The sequence below is a fragment of the Lissotriton helveticus genome, chromosome 2_2 (genome assembly GCF_964261635.1).
Source record: "Lissotriton helveticus chromosome 2_2, aLisHel1.1, whole genome shotgun sequence".
In the NCBI taxonomy this organism is placed as follows: domain Eukaryota; kingdom Metazoa; phylum Chordata; class Amphibia; order Caudata; family Salamandridae; genus Lissotriton; species Lissotriton helveticus.
In genome coordinates this window covers 74,931,908-74,957,510 of record NC_136060.1, presented here as the reverse complement: position 1 = coordinate 74,957,510, position 25,603 = coordinate 74,931,908, and the positions used below count along the sequence as shown (strand labels likewise).

Sequence of the window (25,603 nt, the reverse complement as noted above, 5' to 3'; positions counted from 1 at the left end):
CTCACCGCCACCCTCAGTGGCAGGCAATGATCCCAACACCGCTGCATGCACCCTACACAAACTAATCACTGACTACGCAATCACCAGGCGCCCCCCTCAAGACATCTTCGAACACTCGTGCCAAGAAGACCAGCTCCTTCTCCGCCAAGCTCGGGGAATCCAGACAAACCTGCAGACCTCTCGAGAAACTATGGAGGAACTCCAAAACCACAGCGAACCTCGACAACTAGAAAACAGCCACCACTGCCCTCCACAAGACATTCAAGGAAGAAAGCACTCTAAGACAGAATCTCTACCCACACACACATCAACTCAACAGCGAGTCCACCGACATCCCCCCTCCCAGGACCTCTGCAACAAACTCTTTGCCTTCTTCTATCACAAAATCAAGACCATCCATGAAAACTTCGACAACAACATCCTCCACGATGCTCCATCACTCTCCCCCTCTTGCAACACACAGCCGACTCTGGGCTGCTGGACCGCCCTAAGCATCGCTGACACCCTAAAGACCATGTGGACAACTCACTCTGTGGCCCCCACGGACCCCTGCCCCAACCACATCTACCACTGAACCGCAGACAAAAACGCCCCCGAAATACAAAGACTCATCAACTGATCCTTCGCCTTCTTCCCCGGTGATTGGAAACACTCGGAGATCAACCCACTCCCAAAGAAACCCTTGAGGGTCAACACTGACCTTAAGAACTTCAGACCGATCTCCCTACTTCACGACCCGGCGAAAGTCATTGAAAAAGCTGTCCACAGCCAACTCTCCTCATTCTTAGACAGTATGCAACATCCATGACTCCTCCCAGTCAGGCTTCAGGAGGAACTACAGCACAGAGACCGCCCTAATCGGCGCGACAGACTACATCGGTTCCCTCTTCGACAGAAGAGAGACTGTGGCCCTCATCCTCCTTGACCTCTCCGCAGCCTTCGAAACAGTATCACACTGCACCGTAGCCAGCAGACACCACAAAGCAGGAATCTGGAACAAAGCCCTCGACCGGATCTGCTAATTCCTCTCCGGCAGAACGCAGCTGGTCCGACTTCTTCCCTTCATCTCTGAGCCTAGGCCAACAACCTGCGGAGTCCCCCAAGGATCCTCCATGAGCCCCACCCTATTCAACATCTACATGGCCCCGCTCACTTCCATCGTCAGAGCGCACAGACTCAACATCGTATTGTATGCAGCAGACACACAACTCATCCTCTCACTATCGAGCAAACCCAACATCTCTAAACCCAACTTTCAAAAAGGAATGGAAGCAGTAGCCAGGTGGAAGAACAGCTGCTTACAACTGAACACAGACAAAACCGAATTACTCATCTACGAGCCACATCATGGCACCTGGTGGCCCCCGCATCCTCGGGAACCCACCCACGGACCACACATGCAACCTCTGAATCATCCTGGACTCCGAACTCAAAATGGACCACCAGATCAACTCCGTCACCTCGTCCTATTTTCACACCCTAAGTCTCCTGTCTAAAACTCTCTTCTGGATCCCTCTCGACCACAGGAAAACAGTCACCCAGGCCCTCATCAGCAGCAGACTGGACTACGGCAACCTCCTCTACGCAGGGATCAACAAGAAACTCGCCACAAACTCCAGACATCCAAAATGCCACCGCCAGACTAGTCCTCAAAACTACCGTGCCATTGCCACATCACCCAACACCTGCGAGCATTACACTGGCTCCCCGTCGAGAAGAGAATCACCTTCAAGCTTCTCACCCAGACCCACAAAGCTCTCCACAACACTGAGCCCACCTTCATGAACCACAGCATCTATTTCCACGCACCCCAATGATCTCTCCGCTCCGCTCAGCCCAGCTTTCCCCCGACACAGTACCATGCATCAAGACACAGGAGGCTGCTCTTTCTCCTTCCTTGCAGACAAAGCATGAAACACCCTCCCGCTCAACCTCCAACAGACACCAACTCTCTCCAAGTTCCTGAAGGACCTCAAGACCTGGCTCTTCAACTGATCACCATGAGCGTCCGGCACCTAACGCCCCTGATGGGCTATGGTACCTGATGATTCTCTGCGAGGGCTTAGCTGCACCCCCCTCGCCCCTCCCCCCAGCTCCTTGAAACCCTTCCGGGTGAGGAGCTGCGCTTTACAAAACTTTGATTGATGATTAGTGTCTTCCTCCTTTCTCTCCCTCTCAACTGTTTGAGAATTGAACCTGCCATAGATGGGCACATATGGTTCCCTGTTACAAAAATCTGCTAAGCAAAGAAAAACACCAGTTAACAATTTAATACTAATGACATCAAATATGTCAACACTGATCTATACATCCCAACCAGGTTATACAACCCATCATATACCTGAGTTAAAAACTGACCAATAGTAAAATAGAGAGAGTGCGACCACAAACTATATAATAGGATACAACAGTTTGATCAACATAAAAGAAGTTTGAACACCTCACAGGAGCTGCACCAACTGGGTGTATTAGGACAACAACAATAAGCTATGCACAATACCTTTCAAGGTGGTGGTCCAGTGAAATGTTAAATGAGTGGTTGTCTTGGAATGGTGTTGTGCATAATAGGTTCTTGTTTTACCATTTCTAGATGGCCATGTTGCAGCTGAGCACGGCTGTTGTGTTGGAACTTGAAAACAATACACTTGCATAATACAGTTCCAAAACTGCCACCCACTTCTGTGTTTCATTTTTTACTTATTTTGAATTGTGAGCACAACCCCCTCTACTTCTATACAACTGCATTTTCTTTTTACTACGATTTTTCCTTTTAATTTGTCTTGCTCAAGCTTGTTTGCGTTTGTTGTGTTGCGGATGAGTGAGTGGTTACTTGAGTGTAAGAATGAGTCTGTGGTTTGATAAATGGATACATGGCTGCAAGGACAAAATCCATGTATGTTGAATTACTGATTACCTAATCTCACCAGTGACTTGAAAGGAACTTCTAGTTTTAAGATGAATACACATTAGGAGAGAGAGGGAATATGCTGCGGTAGCAAATGATGGACGGAATGCTAAATGAATCAAACAGTCACTCCCAGTCAAGAGATAAGGATTTAATCCATCTAACTTTTGCTCACTACGCCACCCCAGTTTGGACCCAGCCATATGCAAATCCCTCTTGACCCTGCTCCTCATGGCAACAGTCCAGCCTGAACTACCAAGCCGGGTCCTCCCTGGACCGTAAACAAGCATCCTGGAACCGATTTTGGGGTGACAATCCTCATCAGTCAGGCTAGTTTCAATCCAGTGGCACAGCTAGCAAGAGGCCCACGTCTTCGCATACCCATCCCACTTAGGACGAAAAGTGCTGCGGCAGCAAATGATGGACAGGAATATGACCCATGCATAGCCTTCCTGCTACATTAAACAGAGAGAGTAACAGAGGTTCCACTTCTCGGTCTCTCTTCCACTTTGGAGTTATCCATAGATATTTGAAGAAATCCCCCCAACCACTATATATCAGTGCACTCCTCATCATTGGTAAAATCTCCACTCCAAGATAGGTAGATACAACCCTGCCTGACTCATGTGGTTATGGGAATTCCTGCTAACTCTTAACTTGATAGAAGCATGGATCCAGATACTTGTTTTGTAAAAATAACTCTGGGTATATTCAAAAGAATTTCCCTTTATTTAATGGGTACCCCGGATATGATTAAAAATGTTTTAAAGTGGATGTTAACTGAATAACAATGACTCATACATCCTCATTACTACTAAACTGCCTTTAACAGGTCAAAAGCTTTCTTCAGAGATCCTAGAAATCCCTGCCTAGTATACAACCATACCATACCATGCAGTTACATGCGGTTTACAACTCTTATGTTTGAGCTTGAATGTGTTAATCTGCAGGGGAATAGAATTCCAAAGCAGTAGAAAGACGATTTATATTTAATTTTATTCTGTGCTCAACATGCGTCTCAGTAGCACCCCATAAGCATCTGCTTCTACTATGACATAGCCTAATACTTCAAAAGAGTCTTCTAGAGGGAGATCCAAGTTGAGGCATTCCAGAATGGAGAAAAAAGTCTTAATTCCCAATATAGGCATTCCCACTCGACATGAAGGCCTTTGTCAGCAAAAGGTACAGGCCTTACCTGCTTGCCAAGGAGTGATGGATGTTGAAATATCATTGCTACTTTGTGGAAAATCTGAGTCATATTACCGCTATCATGCTGCTATTTTTCGAGGCATCTTTTGATGTCCAGGTGATCCAGCTGTAATTTCACGATCATTTTTCAATGCAAAACATCATTTACCTCTAGTTTACCACTTTAAAGGTGATGGACCTTTGCCACCGTGTTATCGCCTTCAGGAGACTTTACATAAACATGAAAAATCAAAACGCAATTAATACTTAAGCCAATAAAGAGTTGTGAATATTTTAAAGGGTTTTATTTTCTAGTCAAAAGTTAAGTTTCTCTGACCCTTTATTTTTTTAGTCAAATATCAATCGGAAAAATAGGAAAAATATAATTAAGAGAGAACATATTGCAGATTGAAATACAAGGCATTCTATAAAGGAAGGGCATGTGGCATCAAATGTCAGTCAGAATTCTTTAAAAAGTTTCAGGAAAAATATAATTCAAGAGTGAGTTTTGCAATCCTAATCAATAAATAATTGGCAAAAATCTTCCATGAAGAGAAATAAATGCATAAGGCAAAAACCAGTCTTGATCTCTCAGCTGCTCTGTCTTCACTGGTCCGTTCATCTGTCTCTCTGTGTCTCACACACAGAGGCTTCCCTCCCTTCACAAGACCACAGAATAATGTGATCTGCCTTGCCAAAAATATGACATGCAAGGCTAACCTACGCCTCCCTGAAAAAATATGAGCAAGGCCCCCTCCTCTCTCTGTGTCTCCTCAGACGCAATCTCCTCCCAGGCTGCACCCGCAATATTCACCTACCTAACCCAAATAATGTCTGGTCAGATCTACTCTCTCCTCCTAAGACTGACACCCCCCCTAAGGGGTCGTTATTTATACTCTAATTCTTGGCTGACTATACTAATAATGTTTCAGTAGAAACTCGCCGTGTGATTGGTTAGCACATGGGAAATAGGGGTCTCATCATCCTGTTCTTACTGCAAATCCAACCCATACCGGTTCTGACAATAGGGGCTTTATGCTAAGAACAATATACACAGCATGTATCAATTCAAACATTTCTTGCAACAAAATGTATCAATCAATTGCCTGTCTCTTTCACATCGCACACAGGGATGACACTTTCCCACAAACATTGGTACATTGGCACGGTGACAAGAGTGTGCAGATCATTGTGGCCTTACCAATGTGTCTTCACTTGAGGCACTTGGCAGTTCATGCAACTATCACAATCTTCTGTGCATGCGTCTCTCATTCAGCACACTGCTAACAATTCTCAGCCGTGCTGGATTCCTAGGCAGCCATTTTATTGTGGGCCAAAAATCAAAACAAACACAAAAAAGTATTAATTTAATAAATAATGCCCATTATGTTTACCTCCCCCATACTAGTACCCTTTATTAATTATTACCTAGCAAACGCTATTAGTTTAAAGCAGCTTTTCTATCATTTGTGCACACCATGCAAAATGTGCAATGTACAACATAGCATAAACATGCACCAATGCACATTTTCAAAGCGCAAACAATACATACTCATCTCAATATGCTCTAATGTTTCAAATAGCTTTTCATGCAAAATGCGTTTTCCCCACGTGTAGTGTTGGTGCATGGTTGATTAATACACATTGTAAGAAAGATAGGATATGAACTGGATGTGCATTGTCTAATTATGCAACAAAGCCAGGGTCTCTTGAGACGGGTTCAGGCCAACATCATTATGTCTCCGATTAGAGCGTGTTGAGGAACCTGGACCTCCTTATTTACCTTGTCCTCTGGAAGATGATTGTCTGCCACAGAATTGTAGTTGCAAGAGGACTCCTCGCAGAACAGATCCTCCAGTGTAGAGGAATCTAGTTTCTCTTAAAGTTCAACAAATGTTGTGGGCTCCCCGTCTAAATTAGCAGCAGAGTGTGGTTGACTTCTAGGAATTCGTTGCGAGATTCAGCCACACGGAGCATCCAGGTGGAGACTGCATCAAGCAGTAAACTGTGATTATGAAACAGCCTGCAAACTCTTGATCTCTGCAAACGAGAATAAGAAACATGCACAATTACTTGGGCTTGTGAAAGGCCATAAAGACCTGACAGTTTGAAACACCGGACAACGCCATCCAAGCAGGTCCAGCCCTTGTCATAAGCTTGTTTTTTGTAACAAATTCAGTTTGATTCATCTATATAGACCAAAAGATGATGGTATGGTGCAGAGCTCCTCTATTTATTTTGCATCAAATAGTTACAGACCGATTTACAGGAACCGTATAAAATGTGTAGAAAGTCCTGTATATTTCAAAAGATATGCTAATTCTTTAGCATTTCAGATGAGAAGGGAAAGAGCAGAAAAGCACACTACAAAAGATATGCAGGGCAGTGGGAGAAGAGTCGCGTGGCAAAAGGTCATGGCACGTTGAAAACCAAATTTAAAATAACGGTAGGGTGAAAGTGTAGCGGTGTAAGGAACAGAACCACGTGCCCATCCTATGCAAAACTGTTGAAAAAAATTGATGCAAGTACAGAAAGCTGTCTGAAATGCAAACGCTGAAACTACTTCTGCATCACTGTATTATGAACCACATAGAACCACGGGAAAGAAGCAAGAGTGCAAATCAATAGGGGTACCTGAAAAGACACCTAATTTAAGTTGCAGGGAAGTTACCTTGCTTGAGACTCAAGTGTTATGCAGGACCAGTATAAGCCTACTTCAGCAAGTTACACAAGTTGCGTGTAACCCAGTAGAGACGCATTGTATAGCAAATGTCAACAAAATGTCTAATAAACGGCAATTTAAAAATCTATTTGTAGGTTTCTTGCATAAATCTCTAGCCATTTACAAATGAAATAAAATCACTGACCTGACAAATGTACCGCCTTATTTGTATTTAATATTTTTTGTTTTCTAAGCAATTATACCAGTTTATTCATCTTTTGTCTTTCTTCGTCCATGTTTACTGCTTTAGCTTGCTGTTTTTTTTTTAACTACTGTAGAACGAAAATTAACCTTAGATTCACGTAGTTAACATGTTTGGTGTTTTTCAGGCTGTAGACCACAAACAAGAAGCTAAAGAGGAGCTGGAAAATCTGAAGAAGCAACATGACTTATTGAAAAGGATGCTGCAGCAACAAGAGCAACTTAGGGCTCTGCAAGGAAGACAAGCAGCTCTTCTTTCACTGCAACACAAAACAGAACATGCTATAGCCGTTATGGATGACTCTGGTAAGAATGATTGCCCATCATAACATTTGCAAATTGTGTCTAATATTGTTGAATATGTAGAGGTTGAGTGCCATATTTTTCAAAAATTGTTTGCTATACTGTTTAGATTATAGATTGTGTTTGCATTGTTATTATTGGAGTCAATATCGAGTTAAATTTCAGTAAATTATATATCTTTTAGTTGTAACGGAGACCACGGGAAGTGTGTCCGGGGTGAGCCTAACATCTGAGTTAAATGAAGAGCTGAATGAACTAATACAACGCTTCAACAATCAGCTTCACGATTCACAGGTATAAAGTGCCTTCTAGAAATTACAAAAAATGGTTTCTTCCTTTATGTTTGATGATCTTGCTTTTAACTAAAAAAAATTGTTGAATTCTTTGTACAGCTATATTTTGGGGGTGACTTTACTATGCACAAATATGAAGCATTCCCCAAGTTATTATGCATTACAAATGTGTTCTGTAAGTGGTACGAACACAAATATTATTTTACATTAAGTTCATGCACAGATATAATAACTCTGTATGCAAACTACACATTCCCAATAAACCCTAATGGGGGCAGTAACCCTTTCAGTGCAATTATTTCTCCTCGAGTTTGATGTTTCATGTTTTCCATACATTATGATGGAGGATCTCTGAACACTACAGATGTTGTGGGTTTATGCAGGTTATTTTTTTTTTATTGAATTTTTGGGCTTTTTTGAACTTTTGTTTTTATCCTAATAGAGCCTATGGCCCTCATTATGACGGTCAGACGAGGGTCCGACCACCATCGTTGCAGGCAGGTGTCAGTCCGATAATGAGTATGTGGTCCCACCAGCCTGATTAGGATAGGACCGCCAGCACTGCGGTTGGAATGGGCCTTTTTGTACTGTGGCTTGCTCTGCGGCCCAGGAAAAGCCCTGCAGCACAAGCCGCAGTACATACAGTTACTTTTCAAACTACATGCAGTGTGTGCCAGGCACCCTGTGGTGCCTGGCACACAGTGCATGGATGTTTGGGGGGTGCGACATGCGTCTTCCCTTTAGCAGTGGCCGACAGAGGACGGGGCCCTGCTTGGGTTTCATAGTCCGTTTCAATCTGCCTTTTCATGGTGGTAGGTCCACCATGAAAAGGCAGTTGGAAAGGGACATCCTAATCCCTCCTCCATGGTAGGAATAAGGGTCAGACATGTCAGAGGTTGCCTTTTAACCCCTAACCCAACCCCCAACAGACATAATAGCTCTGACCGTTGGCATTGTAATTCGGTGCTCGGACCGATGCCCTGGACATCAAAATGAGGGCCTATATTTTTACATTTAACGAGCAGGAGGCCTAATTCGGAATTGTAGAGTGTGCTCCATCAGATATTGTTCCTGACACTGTTATTGCGTTTTTGATTTTCCAGATTTCTCTAGGTCATAGGTTCACTTTTGAATAGATGTCGTACCTGCTCAGGTAATAGTGGACATATACTGTTTAGATCTCAATCAGTTAAAATCTTATGAAGTATTGCTCCGAGATCTCTGAGATAACGCCATTTAAAGTGATGGCCTCTCTTGTTTTTATTGGCACTTTTATCTTCCTATTCCCATGACTTCTGTTTTCAGTCATGCATCAAACAACCACACATTGGTTTGTCTGCTGTCCGTACCGGCTTCCTCTTTCATTGTGATGCATGTGTAGTGTCTCCTAAATGTGAAAAGGCTCAATATTGTTCAACCTTATAAACTCTGACAAAACTGTGGCACCTCTTACTGTATTACCTCCAGTTATCCCTCATGCACTTTTTTAAAATTTATAATACATAACATTCAAACAGAAATTCTACTTCATTATGGAAACTTCCATGAGCATTTTATGTATTGCATTTGTAGAGTTCACTCTGCATAGAACTCTCCACTAGGTAAATCTGGTTGGTACTCTGGACAACAGTCATTTGTTTCAAAGGTAAATAATTCCCATCAAAGTGTCTCAATGTTAAGGTGACTAGTCGCCATTTTGCTAGCAATTTATTTCATGCATTCCCTACCCCTTTTGATACTCAACTCTGTTATCTAGTTGTGTCAGGGGTCTTCAGTTGAATATCTGAAATTTGTGTACTGTTTTTCCGTTCATGGATTTCAAAACCTCCGTAATAACTTTCTCCTGTTAATTTGTGAGTGCACTCTGATCGCATGGTATTATTAACTGTTAGTAAGTAAGTGAGCCCAGGAGGTATAGGGCGTGCAATCCTCTCATTTTATCCGTTAAACTAGTGATATTACTGGTAACATCATGTGGGATTATATAGACTAGTTAAAGCACGCGTATGGATGGCCCTTTAAAAGAAACAGCATGCATGCTTTTGTACAATGTGATTAACACATACGGTAATCAAGTACATAATGATGCACAATAGTATCCAAACATGCTCAGACTGGGGAAGTTGTATTGCTGTGCATACAAAACACATCCAGTATGGTTAGACTAATTTGTTTTGTTGGTTTCATAGCCTGTGCCAGATAATAGAAGACAAGCAGCAAGCCTTTCACTGACCAGGGAAGTTTCCCAGAGCAGAAATGCCCCACTGTCTGAACCTTTATCTGACGAGAAAGCACAAATATTCAGCAAAATGAAATCCTTAAAAGAAAAGAAGCAAAAAATGGACGAATTGCTTGGAGAACTGCATACACTTCGTGATCAACATCTGAATAATAGCTCATGTAAGAGGTTAATTTTGAAACAGTGCATTTTTTAATGAGCTCTACAACTCGTAGTAAGTTGTTGAACATCAAATGAATTTGTGGTAATATTCTGAGCTATTCTAATGTTGCATTTTTTTTATCTCTGTTTTACCTCATGAGATCTACGTTGTTGAACCTGTGCTTGAGTTTTCAATATGCATAGCCTTTGATGCATTTTTTCAGCCTGCTTATTCTATGTTTGAGTTTGGTGGTCTCAATATACCTCCATCGAGTTCTAAAGATCAGCATTACTGTTTTGTGAAGGCATCACTTGGACTAAGCCTTTCTCCCTCAGTCTCAGACTGCCCCAGTTATTTAATAAGTCTTAATACTCTTGTGTCCTTGTTAGAGTTTGTATCTTCGTTTGGTAGCTTATCTCCATCTCTGGCTTTACAGAATGCTTTTAAAATTGCTGGAGATATTGTGCGATACCCTCTTCTTTAGATTTTTTATTTTTGTACATATGTTTGTAATGTAGTATAATGCAATCCGTTTGTTTTCATATTTAAATTAAAGTTGATTGGATCTTTGGTGACATCCCTAAATATTCATGCAAAATAGATGAAGCACAAGTCAGTCTTTAGTTGTATGGGTTTCTTGAAGTTCATTACCCTTAGTGTCCTCAGCACTGACAAGGGCCTATCAACTCCTGTAAGAAAGTGGCTCTGTATATACTGGACCAAAGTAGGGTACAATGTGCACAGAGTCCACAGTCCCCAGAGGTTTGGCAGAGGCTAAAGTTAGATATAACCTTACTCTCTAAAGTGCTAGCTTGGTTGAGCGGTATGGCAGTATCAGAGGACAGTGTAAAGCATTTGTTGTACACACTCAGTCAGCAAATGGTCTCATACACTCAAGAACTGAACTCTAGGCCAATTGTTTTGTATCAAAATATATAGTTGTTTTATTTTTAGAACGAACAAGGTATCAAAATATACTTTCTCAGAATGAATTACTTTAGTTAAGTACTTTTCGAATCGGCAATAGACTTTTTGATTACAATAGCTACAGTTGTTGCAATAGGCAACACAATTTCAAACACAATGCAACATTGAGCTCAATTGGAATTTCTAGTGAAATGCAATTAGTTACTTGGTAGATTACTTTTCTAACCACAGGGCTGGATCCTAGATTCAGTCCTGCGACATGCACTGTAAACAGTTAAGTAAAAGCGTTTTGGTTACAGTAGTGATTTTTAAGGAATATTATTGTATTTTAAAAGTAGACACTTTGAACATTTTTCACCAGTGTTATCTATTGGGAGGAAATTCACTTAGCAGTTAGGTAGTGTTATGATTACTTTTCCTTACTCAGTTATGGATCCTGGAACCAGCCCTGGTGCATCTCCTGTAAACAGTTGAAAGAATGTATTTAAATCAAACAGGCAATTTTTAAGGAATATTTGTAGTTTCTGAAAATTGACACACAAACTTTTCTGATGCAAACCAGACAATGGGTTCCTATGGAAGGAAATTCAAGTTACTGGTAAGTACAGTTAAAATTACTTTTCAGGGTCAGTGCTCGGCTAAAAGATGCAGCACTGGGTTCTCTCCAGTTAACAGGTGAGTAAATCGGAATTCGTTGTTTGGCTGATTTTAGATGAATATTTTAAAGTTCCAGAACTCCACACTTAAAAGAATTTTCAAGTGAAACCAGTCAATGTTATCCTATGGAGGAAGGTGAGTTATCGGCTTTTGAGTAAGTACACGACTGGCAGAGTTAAGGTTCTGGGCATAGATATGGGGGTCTACCAGGGTCAGGTAGGTACAGTTGTTACACCCTCAGCAGCACAGGGGCAGCCGGATGCAGAAGTAGTTAGGCCCAATGTTATCCAATGAGAGGCAGGGGGCCTGCGGTTGGTGGCTGCTGGCTGGCAGGCCATGCGGCTGTGGGAGCTGGACTCCTGGTCACTTGCTCAGGGCAAATGGGGAAGTAGATGAGGACAAAGGTTGCACTGCCAGGGGCACATGGGCGGCTGGGTGCAGGGTGCTTTTGAGCCGTCTGGCGCTCAATGTTATTCAATGGAGATCTTGGAAAGTGGATAAAGGCTGCAGGCTCTGGGACGGACGATCTTCAAGAGCGACCTACACTTCGAGGGGTACGTTGGGATATTGGAGGATAGGTAGGCACCCCGGAGTTGGGCACAGGGGGCTGGAGGGTGCCGGGTGCAAGGGTGTCTTTTGACGTTGTGAAATCTTACACTCTGCTGGTCGGGGTTGGAGGGGTCCCTGGTTCTGAAGCTGCAGGCGTCATCGGGGTCGTCGAGGAGGGTCCTTGGGCACTGGATTCCAGGTCAGAATCACTGGGGGGACATCCTCAGGGTCTTTGTCCACTCGGGCGCAGGTCGGGCTCAGCAAGTGCAGAGTGTGCTGGATTCGCGGTTCCTGTCTCGCACCAGGGGTATTGCTCATGGAAGTCCCAGTCTCTAAGAGGGTCAAGGCAGGCAGGTCCTCCGGGGTTCTCAAGGTTGCTGTCTGCAGGAGACGCCGGGATTTAACAGGAGCAGGTTCAAGGATCAACAGGCCTGTAGGGCTGGGGCCAAGTCAGTTGGTGTTGTCCTCTTGTTAGCAGCTGCACTGCAAGTGTTCTTCTTCTTGGTCTCCTTTCTTGTTTCGAAATCAGGCTCTCCGGAAGGAAGGTTCAGGGTGCCCCTAAATACTAAATTTAGGGGGTTTACAGGTAGGGTAAGGGCAGGGACCAATAGGTCCCTGTCCTGGGGTGAGTACACCCCTTATCCTGCTCCTCTCCTGTGGGAGGGGGACAGGAGCCTATCTCTGATTGGGCAGGGCTCCCCAGCCTCAAGATGGTAGGAGCCCGGAGTTGTGCTTCACCTCGCCTCTTCCAACTGAGGGGTGGAGTTGGCACAGGCTGGTACACCCCCTTTCCTCACGTAGGGTTTCCCGCCAGTCTTCCTGCCAGAGTGGGGGTCAGAACCGGTGGGGGCCGGTTGCTGAGAACAGCAAGTGGCCTGAAGAAGCTCACAAAGGCGGAATGCCTTTGAAGCTTCCCCTTGCCCATCCTGGGGGGAGGAGACCTAGCATCTCACCCAGGATGTGCATTGTTGCAGGCCCAGGAGAGCGGGGGCCTCTCCACCCAGGGGACCAGCAACATGTCTGCTGTGTGGCAGCCTAGGCAACCTCTCAGACAAGGCGTGGATTGTAGGTTAGGTTCTCTTCCAGGGGATACTCCTCAATAGTCATAAACACTGAATAGTCCCGCCCACGTGCGGGACCCCGGAGCAATAGCCAATAATATGTATATATATATATATATATATATCTATATCTATCTTGGCGGTAGCGGTGGGAGTCGAACCTGTGAGCTGTTGCTGCCTACGGAACCTGTGCTCCTATATATATATATATATATATATATATATATATATATATATATATATATATATATATATATATATATATATATATATATAGATAATATGCATATACATATACATATGCAGCCCAATATACACCATACTAGGCTCAAAAACTGCCATTATTGCCTGTAAAATCTTTACATTTGCAAAATAAAGACATATAAATTACATTATATGATAATGCAAAGAAGAAAACACTGTCCTGGTTTTCTTTGAAACACACAACCTTTATTTTCAAAGGTAAAAACAGGCAGGATTATAGAGGCAGCTTTAGCCTAGATAGGCTGCATTGTAACAACAGAAAAAATCTGGCGCCGTGCCTTTAAGACCTCTGTGAGCCTCCAGGCTCCCATCATGCACCACAGGTGACAGTTAGGTCAGTTCTTTTTTCCGGCTCCTTCTGTGAGGATCCTGGAGCATTGAGCTCGCCAGTTGGTGATATATTTTCACTTTCTTCTGGTTTTTCTCTTAATTTTTTTCGTCTTTACTCGACGTCTTTAGTCATTATCTGACTAATCCTACAATTTTTTGCTGTTTTTTGGCTATTTTTCCAGTCACAATGCCAGCCTTATTTGTTAAGTGTCCGGCCTGTGGTAAAAAAATGGCCAAGACAGACCCTCATTCGGTCTGTGTGGCTTGTCTACCATCTTCTCACAAGCCAGAACTCTGCTACCACTACAGCAAGCTTTCAAATAGGACTTTGAGAGAGAGAAGAGCAGGCTTCAGTCCCTGCATGACAGAGGAGAAACTGTGAGTGGAAGAGAAGATTTTCATTCCAAGAAGCCTTCTTCTCAGCACAAAGAGCGCAAGGACAGAGGGGAGAAGAGAAAACATCGGTCTCCTTCAACTTCGAGGGACAGATCTTCTTCCAAGGTACCTGTGTGCTCAAAATCAGCATCGAAATCGCCGTCGCGGCATACGTTGACGTCGAAGCATCCCTCGCCGTCGAAGAAGAATTCGCCATCGAAGCAAGGTGAGAAGCGACATGAGCGTAGGCGGTCCCGGTCTGGCTCGCCTACGACTGCAAGAGGGCGGGACTCGATGTCGTCCCATCGATGGTCGCCGTCGAGAGGCTCGAAACATCAGTCAAGGTCGCCGTCGAGAGGTGCCTCGACGTCGAACCGGGCAGTAGAGGTTTCGACGTCGAAGAGCCCCAGTCATGCGACGTCGAGGCACATGACGCCGAGAAAATGATCGCCGTTGAGGCGCCTGACGTCGACGCCGATGAGGCAATCGTCGTTGAAGAGGTCGCCACCGAGGAGGTCGCCGCCGAGGAAGTCGCCGTTGGAACAATCGACGTCGAAGAGGCTGTCGTCGTCGTCTCCAGCAGCAAAGATGCCTAGAACAGTGTCCAAAGACCGGTCTAAGGTTTCTATTGTGTCTTCCGGGAGTTCCTCTTCCTCCCCTGGGCTGCGGATTGTACAAATCTCTCTAGAGCCCTCAAGAGCACCTTCACCTACAGGGGCTAATATCTCGCCACGATGGCTGGGGGAGATCAGAGACTGGAAGATAAGAAAAATTAACCTTCCCAGGTCTCGTTCCAGGTCTCCGGTGTCTGTAAGACTTGCTTCAAGATCAAGGTCACCTTTTGTGCGGGTGGTACACTCTCCAAGAAGACGTGAGCGTACTCCGACGAGAAAGTCTCCATCGGAGAGGAGGCGAACTTCACCCTCTCCTAGGTCTTCGCGCCATCACTCTTCTAGAAGATGCTAGATCTTCGACGAGGTCTACGAATTCAAAGAGGCACTACTCGCCAACGCTGTCATCAACTCCTCCGACTAGGATTTCACCGATTGATGACGTGATTACTTTTAATGAAGTTCTCTGTCGTGGTGCAGCGAAACTTAATATCGAGATGCCTGTTTCTACTGCCAAGACAATGGTCATTTTCGAGACCTTACATCAGAAGTTATCATCAAGGCCTTTGCTTCCTCTGGTTCCAGGTCTGTTGGAACCTGCGGAGCACAAGTTCTTAACTCCTGCATCTTTGGGAGCTGTTCCTTTGCGGATCGCAAAGAAATATAAGGCTCCGGTCAATGATTCTTTATTTCTGAGGTCTGAGCCACAACCTGATTCAGTCATCGTCTCAGCGGCTCGTAAGAATCAGACAGGAGCGGCATCATCCTCTGTGCCTCCTGATAAAGACAGCAAAGCTATGGACTCAGTAGGAAAGAAAATGTGTGCCACTTCTGCTTCCTACATGAAGGTTGCCAGCGCCTCCGCTTTACTGGGTCGCTTTGACCGCGCACTATGGGATTCCTTGTCTTGGTTTGCAGAAAAACTTCCAAAAGAAGACAAGCATGATTTTCTTGAAATCCTTCATGAAGGTGAGCTAGTAGCTAACCAGGTAATTAGCGCAGCTGCAGATGCTTCCGACCTGTCTTCTCATGGCTATGCTCATGGACTCTGTGCAAGACGCTCAGCTTGGCTAAGGCTTACAGGTCTTAAACCTGAAGCGCAACACCGAATTCCTGCCGTTCAATGGTAAATCGCTCTTTGGGTCTCATGCTGACGATGAGATGTCACGAATGAAGACGGAGCTCGATACTGTGAGAGCTGTTGGTCTCGAAAAGAGAAAGGACAACTTTAAGAAAAAATACCGTCCTTATGATCGGAGACAGAACCAGCAGAGGGTTCAATCCCCTCAATGGTCGTCACAGCAGAATCAGGGAAGATCTCAGTTCTCCCAGCGTCGTCCTGGTAGAGGAAGAGGGGGCATTTCCAGACAGTCTGCACCTGGAAACAAGCAGCAGCAACAAAAACAGTGAGTGCTTGCTTCAACTGAGCCCGTTACCCACTCCCGTGGGAGGCAGGGGGGGGAGTGTTCGTTTTTGCCTGGACGAGTGGAAAAAAATCACAAACGACAAATGGGTGCTGAATATTGTGCAAAATGGATATGCAATCAGATTCAAGTCTCCTCCACCTTCCATTCCTCCTCAAAAGTCTGTGTTCCATCGACTTCATCTTTTGAAGCAGGAGGTGTCTACGTTAATCTTAAAGAAAGCCATTGAGGAGGTCCCGAGGGCACAGCGTCGGAAAGGCATTTACTCCCGATACTTTCTAGTTCCAAAGAAAGGTCCAAACAAGGAGTTCAGACCCATACTAGATCTCAGGCACCTCAATCAGTTCAGTTCATTCGGCGAGAAAAGTTCAGAATGCTGGCGTTACATAGCTTGTTTCCTTTCCAGTAAAGAATTGGCTTGGTAGTTTGGTCTGCCCTGTTCCCATGATGCACTGGGCCAGGGTCAGACTAATTTGCATGTAGCCAGGTTCTGAGCTGGGATGGTGCAGTGAGCTAAAAAACGGTGATGGATCAAGCCCTGATCTTTTGACTGGGTAGGAGTGTTCTGCTTAATTCAGATACTCTGTCCATCACCACCCCCTTTATGAATCGTTTTGGCCACCACAAGTGTGGAAGGGTATGCTCAGATGTGAGTCCCTTGCTCACTGCACCATCAGGATTCAAGCAAGCCGGGCCGAAGACGGCTGTAATGCCAGAAACCGGTCCCCGGAAGCTTGTTTCCTTTCCAGTAAAGAATTGGCTTGGTAGTTTGGTCTGCCCTGTTCCCATGATGCACTGGGCCAGGGTCAGACTAATTTGCATGTAGCCAGGTTCTGAGCTGGGATGGTGCAGTGAGCTAAAAAACGGTGATGGATCAAGCCCTGATCTTTTGACTGGGTAGGAGTGTTCTGCTTAATTCAGATACTCTGTCCATCACCACCCCCTTTATGAATCGTTTTGGCCACCACAAGTGTGGAAGGGTATGCTCAGATGTGAGTCCCTTGCTCACTGCACCATCAGGATTCAAGCAAGCCGGGCCGAAGACGGCTGTAATGCCAGAAACCGGTCCCCGGAAGCTTGTTTCCTTTCCAGTAAAGAATTGGCTTGGTAGTTTGGTCTGCCCTGTTCCCATGATGCACTGGGCCAGGGTCAGACTAATTTGCATGTAGCCAGGTTCTGAGCTGGGATGGTGCAGTGAGCTAAAAAACGGTGATGGATCAAGCCCTGATCTTTTGACTGGGTAGGAGTGTTCTGCTTAATTCAGATACTCTGTCCATCACCACCCCCTTTATGAATCGTTTTGGCCACCACAAGTGTGGAAGGGTATGCTCAGATGTGAGTCCCTTGCTCTCTGCACCATCAGGATTCAAGCAAGCCGGGCCGAAGACGGCTGTAATTCCAGAAACCGGTCCCCGGAAGCTTGTTTCCTTTCCAGTAAAGAATTGGCTTGGTAGTTTGGTCTGCCCTGTTCCCATGATGCACTGGGCCAGGGTCAGACTAATTTGCATGTAGCCAGGTTCTGAGCTGAGATGGTGCAGTGAGCTAAAAAACGGTGATGGATCAAGCCCTGATCTTTTGACTGGGTAGGAGTGTTCTGCTTAATTCAGATACTCTGTCCATCACCACCCCCTTTATGAATCGTTACATCAAATAATTCCACTTCTGCATCAAAAGGACCGGATGTGCTCTATAGATCTTCGAGATGCTTACTTTCACATCCCCATCGCCCCAAAGCATCGGAAATTTCTAAGGTTCTGCATACAAACCAGCCATTACTAGTTCGCAGTCTTGCCCTTCGGGCTAAAGTCAGCTCCTCGCACCTTTTCAAAGTGCATGGTAGTCGTAGCGGCTTTCCTAAGGAAGAGACATATTTTCGTCTATCCCTATCTAGACGATTGGCTGCTAAAGACTGCGTCTCCGAGTCTGCTTCAGCAACATCTCACGTTCTGCATACATCAGCTGCGGAGGCTGGGCCTGCACGTGAACTTCAAAAAGTCTATCCTCAAACCCACACAGAGGATACACTATCTGGGCGCACTTCTGGATTCAAAGGACGCAAAAGCGTATCCTTCGGAGGAGAGACTATACTCCATTCTCCTCAAGTGTCAAACCTTACTAAAGACTCCTCGACCAACGGCCAGACAGTTCTCGTCTCTGCTAGGGTCCATGGCGTCTTGCATTTCCTCGTCCCGAACGCCAGGCTGCACATCAGACCTCTGCAGCAGTCGCTGGAGGATCAGTGGTCCCAGTTTTCAAGCCGTTGGGAAGACAAACTGTCACTACCTCGGTCAGTGCGAATCTCCATTCGATGGTGGATGCAGCGGAGTCATCTGGTAGTGGGAGTGCCCTTTCAAGAGGACATGCCCAGTCTATCGTTGGTGACAGATGCGTCCTTGCAGGGATGGGGCGCCCATCTGGGGTCCCTTCAAGTTCAAGGAGTGTGGTCAGAGAAAGAAAGGCTGTATCACATAAACATGTTGGAACTCAGAGCTGTCCATCTAGCTCTCAAGGCTTTCTTTCCAGCGATCAAGTCATCCTCTCTGCTTGTTCAGACGGACAATACAACTACGATGTACTATCTGAACAAGCAGGGCGGAACGAGATCCAGACCTCTGTCACTGGAAGCACAGGCAATCTGGAAGTGGCTTCTGGCTCGGGGGATGACACTTTCACTTGTCCATCTGCTTGGTGTCCTCAACGTTCAAGCAGACGACCTAAGCAGACACTTCCCAGAAGCACACGACTGGGTCTTAAAAGTTGAAGTGATAAGAGATGTCTTCCAGGCCTGGGGGTCACCAGAAATCGATCTCTTCGCGGACGCCGACAATGCAAATTGCCGCGTCTTCGCGTCCAGGTACCCACAACAAGGGTCCAAGGGGAATGCTGTATGGATGGACTGGTCAGAGACATTACTCTACGCTTTTCCACCGATTCCACTCATTCCATTGGTGATCAAGAAACTGTACAAGTCGAAGACAGACATGATTCTAGTGGCTCCGGATTGGCCTCGCTAATGGTGGTACCCGGATCTCCTGCATCTATCCAAAGTACCGCACAGGAGGCTTCCTTGCTGTCCGGATCTGCTGACGAGAGAGAACGGCAGGGTGTTCCATCCCAACCTGCCGTCCCTGAAGCTAGCAGTATGGTTCCTGAGTTCGTCCAGTATGGACATCTAGGCCTCTCACAGGACTGTATGCACATTTTAAGAGAGGCAAGGAGAGCTTCTACAAGAAAGACGTATGCTTTCAAGTGGAAGCGGTTTTTCATGTGGTGTGCCGCTGAAGGTCATGACCCGAGGTCAGGAACAGGTACTGTTACCATACTTACTTTCTTTGGCCAAAGCAGGTTTACAGTATTCCTCTATTAAAGTCCATCTGGCAGCAATAACAGCATATCGAAAGTCCCCTACCCAGGTGTCTTTTTTTCAAATGAAAGTTGTGAAGGATTTTCTGGAGGGTCTCAGGAAAGTGTATCCTCCTGTGAGGGCTCCCTCGCCCCCTTGGGAGCTTAATGTGGTTTTGTCTAAATTGATGGGTCCTCCATTCGAACCTATACATAAGGCCTCCCTTCAACATCTGTCGTGGAAGGTGTCCTTCCTTGTAGCTATCACTTCTGCGCGCAGGGTGAGCGAGATTCAGGCTTTTTGTGCTACAGAACCCTATCTGGTTTTCCATGCGAATAGAGTGGTGCTTCGGACTCACCCCAGATTCCTTCCTAAGGTAGTCTCGGATTTTCACATTAACCAGTCAGTGACACTACCTACGTTTTTTGCTAATCCGAGCTCTTCAGCTGAAAAAGCTCTACACTCTTTGGATTTGAAAAGAGTTTTGAAGTTTTACCTTGATAAAACTAAGAGTGCTAGAAAGACTGATCATCTGTTTGTGAACTACGGTCCTCTGAATACGGGCTTGCCTGCTTCTAAAAGGTCCATTTCTAGATGGATTGTTTCATGCATTTTCTTATGTTATCAGTTGGCACGGAAACAGCTCCCGGGTAGACCGAGAGCGCACTCCACTAGAGGAAAGGCTGCTACTATAGCAATGCTTAAAAATTTTCCTGTTCATGAAATTTGTAAGGCAGCTACATGGCGTTCGGTTCACACCTTTGCTCACCATTACTGCCTTGATTCTGATACTCAGGCGGATGCCCAGGTTGGTCAGGCATCCCTGAGGAATTTGTTTGGGTAATATCTATATTAGTGTACCGTTTAGAGAGTCAATTGCACAAAGAAACTCACCAGGACGCTTTACCGGACACCGCCATCAGCGAAAGGAGTGGAGCGGGTAACCGCCATTTAGCCCTGCAGCCTCCCTGTGTCCCAGGAGGGACTGACCACCAGCTCGCCAATTCACAACTTGCAGCACCCGCTTCGCGGGTGCCGCTGCGCGGCGACTGGTGTGGGGTCGAGGCAGCAGGAGCGGCAGAGAAGAACACCCGGGAGGAGGAGAGAACAGCGGGAGGCGACTGTGGGCGCGTGGTGCAGGGACTCCATAGACCAGGAGTCCCCGCGTTGCACAGGTGTGCACGGCCGCGCCCACAGCAAGACACGCCCCCAGCCGGCCAAACCGGGTTAAAAGCAAACACGCCCAGAGGGCAGTGGGATTCAATTGCACAAAGAAACTCACCAGGACGCTTTACCGGACACCGCCATCAGCGAAAGGAGTGGAGCGGGTAACCGCCATTTAGCCCTGCAGCCTCCCTGTGTCCCATGAGGGACTGACCACCAGCTCGCCAATTCACAACTTGCAGCACCCGCTTCGCGGGTGCCGCTGCGCGGCGACTGGTGTGGGGTCGAGGCAGCAGGAGCGGCAGAGAAGAACACCCGGGAGGAGGAGAGAACAGCGGGAGGCGACTGTGGGCGCGTGGTGCAGGGACTCCATAGACCAGGAGTCCCCGCGTTGCACAGGTGTGCACGGCCGCGCCCACAGCAAGACACGCCCCCAGCCGCAACGCCCTACTTAAGAACAGCACAACACCGCTCAGCGGGACGCGAGCGGGACGCCCGGAGCGAAGCCCGGGCAAAGGGCGGGCCCTCTGTGGCCCTCAGAGGCCGGATTAGGCCGGGTCGGGCCACCCCCCCAAGGCTAAGTATTGCCTATTATCAGCAAACATTATTCTGCATTATTTGATTACACCGCTGACTTTGGTTGCAGACTATGAGGAAAAATACTCATAAGCCCAAGATGCCCACCCTAAGATCCAGCACAAGAGCAAGTGCAAAAACTAAAAAAGACCCCCCCCGCCTCTACCAACTTTAACCGCCATTGATATAATGCTCAAGCAAACTATTGGGGCGGTATCTAACGCCATCGCCAACACAGAAAGAAGAATGTCCCTACCTCCTGTAACAACCATTCAGGAAACACAGGAATCACACATCAATCTAACTGAGGCCTCACAAGACTTGGTGGAGGAATTTGATAATAGTTTGCCAATTTCACCTTCGTCGTTCGCTGACCTCCCCTGTGCTCAGGCGCCAGTTGATATCAGTAGTGACAGATCCGGTGTACGAATAAATAACCAAAAAAATAACTTTCAAAGTACAAAGACATCTTTTAATAAGGAAGGCTCTAAATGTGGGGGGAAAAAAGGCTCATTAAAAACAAAAAACCACAACCTAGTAACCCCCATAAACCCATCAACACCGGGAATCCCCTGTTGGATTACCAACATGGTGTCTGACCTTAAAACGGACCTCGAGCATTCTATCACTGTGCTGTTAAAACCCCTTATAGCCAAAATAGATAGATTGACATCAATAGTAAATAATAGGGGGAATGGCTTAAAATCGGCCCAAGCGCAAGAAAGTGGCTCAACAAAACAGAATGTCGTTGTATCTAAAAGCTTAACCAAAGATAAGGCCCCCAAATTATTGGATGTAGCAGTAAACAATCCTAATAGAGCTACACAAAAAGGTACCAAAGACACTTTAAAGGTTGCCTCTACGTCGACTACAGGTAAAAGCAACAACCAAACAACCATTGGGAATAACACATTACCTCTGGGATCACCACAAATACTGGAAGGAACTCAGTCGCTAGACCCCAAAGCGAACGCTAAGATTAACCCGACTTCTTCTACAACAAGTAATAAAGAAAATAAAACAGCTACCCGCTTCAGGACTATTAACCTTCCACCTGAGGCATCGCCCTTTGTAGTCGTTTTAACTGGAGTCCCGCCGCTAAGAGAGGATCAACGAGAATCACAAGAAGACTTGAAAAACAAATGTGCACAATGGTTACAAACTCATAGACCCCTTCCCCCGAATATCTGGGGAGAAATCCTATTTGTAAGGAGGGGGGAGTGGATCGGCAAAGGCACCAAGACCATAGCAGGGGACATTATCACGGTAAATTTCAGAGATATGGCAGCTGTAAATTTTATCTGTAACGCCCCACCGAGCTATACCCGCTCACAAATACATCCAGTACATTTATCTTATTTTTATCCTTTTTCGTCCCAAAGACCCAGGCAGAGCAATAGACCACCACCAAACAGTATACCCCACATGGGCTATCAACATAGACCATCCCAATGGCAGAGACCAAGCATCGTCACGGCAAATTATGACCCTTCCTTGATGCAGCACGCACATTGGAACAGGTTCAGTACACTTGAAGGGGTGGATTGACAAGGAGGGGACAATCAATCCCCCACGAGTGTAAGGGAGAATGAGGTTAGCACACTGTCAACAGGAAATATTAAGAGGGCAGGAAATGGTCTAGACCTTGCGCTCGGTAAAAGGGATAGTAGTAAACTACCGAATACTAGGCGGGCAAGAGAAGGGTGGATGGACTCCCCGGTACATGAGACAATCAATAAACAGAGTAGACCAGTTGCCCTTAGCAAAGTAGCTGTTCAAAGCAGCACACAATCTAACTTTGGCACCTCAATGAAAGCGGGAAAACACACTATGCCTCACTTGGGAGCTCCCGAAAGAACCCCAAAGGAACCTACTGAAGCAAAATTATCATCTGTATCCTGGAATATTGCAGGATTAGCGGCCAAATTTGAATCGCAGGAATGGCTTAATTACATCAGCCAGTTCCATATTATTTGCCTGCAAGAAACTTGGGCCACTGAATTAAATGACTACAGTTTGGAAGGTTATAAAAGCTTTTCAGTACCAGCTAAAAAAGTAACCGTAGGGAGAGCTAGTGGGGGTCTCGCCATATATGTCAATTTAAATATTAAGGGCACCTGGTCAAACATTAAATGGCCATCACATAACCTTCAAATCTTAAGGTTTGCCTCATCAAGACTAACCTTTTTTCTACTTAACTGGTATAATGCCCCTGCACTGACGGAGAAGGGTATTGCGGTATCCGAACTAGAAGAATGCCTGGGAAAATTGAATTCCTTAAGTAAGACACCAAATAAACCAAATTTAATATTAACGGGAGATTTTAATTGCCACTTATGTGATAAACTGAAACCTTTTAACAAAGACTGGTCAAGATGTACCATAATGAAAGGGCCACATTTTGAACACTCAAAAGAGGGTTGGGATCTAGAGAGATTAACGAAAAGGTACAATCTAACCCATACCCTAGACCTTGTGGCACTGGGAGAAAAAGGAGAATTGACCCCAACATTTAAAGGAAGAGGTTGTCACTCTTATATTGACTTTACTTTAGTCTCCCCTATTTTAAAAAGAAATATTAGTAAAACCATTATCGAAGCCAGTAGTTTTAGTGATCATAACCCGGTCATTATTACAATAGATGGTCTCGATTTTAATATTCCATCCAAGAGATCTGACATTGTGGAAAACGCAGTGGACCAGGGGAGAAGAATCAAATGGGCCAAAATCGATGGGGATAGATTCTATAAAAAACTATTAATAGAGGCCTCAGTTGCAATCAACAAATGCTTGGACCCAAGTGTAGGTGGTGCCCAGGTGGTCAGGGCATTTGAAGAAATAGCGTGTCATGTAAATAATTCCCTAAAATGTACTGGGCCCAATAACAACAATATGTCTTCTAATCCCCGTTGGTTTGACTCAAGCTGCACTAAGGCGCTCAAAAAACTGAAGGACAGTCTCCATTCTAAACCAAGGGATAAGATCATGGTGGCCAAAGACAGAGCCGAATACAAAAAAACCCTGCTGAAACGCAAACAAAGTTTACAAAACCAGGCCTGGGAGAACCTGAGGGACGCTGCGGAAAGGAAAGACTCTGCAAGCTTCTGGAAAGTGATCAACTCCCCATGCTTCCAGGATCAAGGGGTACCAAAAATCATGAATATCATCCTGCCGGAACAATGGCAGACTCACTTCCAGAGCCTATATAATCACTCAAGTCACCAAATAATTGAGGTTGTACCTAGGGACCATCAACCGGCCAAGATGGACTTTTCCCTGAAAGAAGTCGAAAAGGGAATAACTGGGCTTACTAAAAACAAGGCCCCGGGGCCGGATGGAATCCCACCAGACCTATTCTTGAGCAAACCTGACCTGTGGTCGCCGGTACTTACCAGGGTGCTAAACGAGGCAGTGGTGGCAGGACTGCCTCGGTCCTGGTCAACGGCGACCATAGTCCCAATCTACAAGAAAGGGGACCGCGATGACCCCCAATGTTACCGACCCATCTCGCTTATAGATGTTACAGCAAAGGTACTTGGGCGAGTCATCTTACAGCGATTGCAAGATTGGGCCGAGGAGCATCAAATCCTCTCGGACATACAATACGGCTTCAGGCAAGGTAGATCAACTACTGACCAATGTTTAAATCTGTACCTCCTGATAGCCAAATATACCATCGCCGGGAAGGGAAACATTTATATGGGGTTTATAGACCTTTCTGCGGCCTTCGATCGTGTAAACAGGAGAAAGCTGTGGGCCATGTTATTAGAATTGGGAGTGAACCAACCGCTAGTCAATACCCTGCAAAACCTCCACTGGAATACCACGGCAAGTGTGAGATATAATCAGGAGGGTAAAAAGACCGACCCCTTCACCTGCTCAAGTGGAGTAAGGCAGGGATGCATCCTTGCGCCCTTCCTTTTCTCCATTTACATTAATTCCTTGGAAAAAGACCTACTGAAACTTAAGGTGGACTCACCCCAAATCGGTCATCGTGCTGTACCCGTACTACTCTACGCCGATGACGCGGTCCTACTTGCAAGAACTCCTTTAGGACTGCAAAAACTGATTGATGGGTTCGTTGTGTTTATGGAGAAATTGGACTTGGCAACTAACCTGGAAAAATCTTACATCATGTCAGTGGGGCAACCATCAAAAGGGTCTTTTTCCTATCATATTGGGCCCCATATCATAGATCAGGTTAAGACCTTCTCATACCTGGGGGTATTATTTGATTACCATCTCACCTTTAAACCACTGGTAGAAAAGCACTCCTTGAAATTGGCAGCCTCAATAGGCGCCATAATGGGGTATGGGCAAAGGCTAGGT

The 25,603-nt window shown here is 45.6% G+C and overlaps 1 protein-coding gene across 7 annotated transcripts in view; it reads left to right on the top strand.

Moving 5' to 3' along the window:
• PCM1 (pericentriolar material 1) overlaps nucleotides 1-25,603 on the top strand; it is a 1,361,399-nt gene that overhangs the window by 206,672 nt on the left and 1,129,124 nt on the right. For all 7 annotated transcript variants that reach the window (XM_078678108.1, XM_078678107.1, XM_078678103.1 and 4 more), the window contains 3 exons: nucleotides 7,145-7,322; nucleotides 7,504-7,613; nucleotides 9,802-10,012. In XM_078678108.1, the coding sequence (XP_078534234.1) occupies nucleotides 7,145-7,322; nucleotides 7,504-7,613; nucleotides 9,802-10,012 (499 nt within the window). The remainder of the gene's footprint in view (nucleotides 1-7,144; nucleotides 7,323-7,503; nucleotides 7,614-9,801; nucleotides 10,013-25,603) is intronic.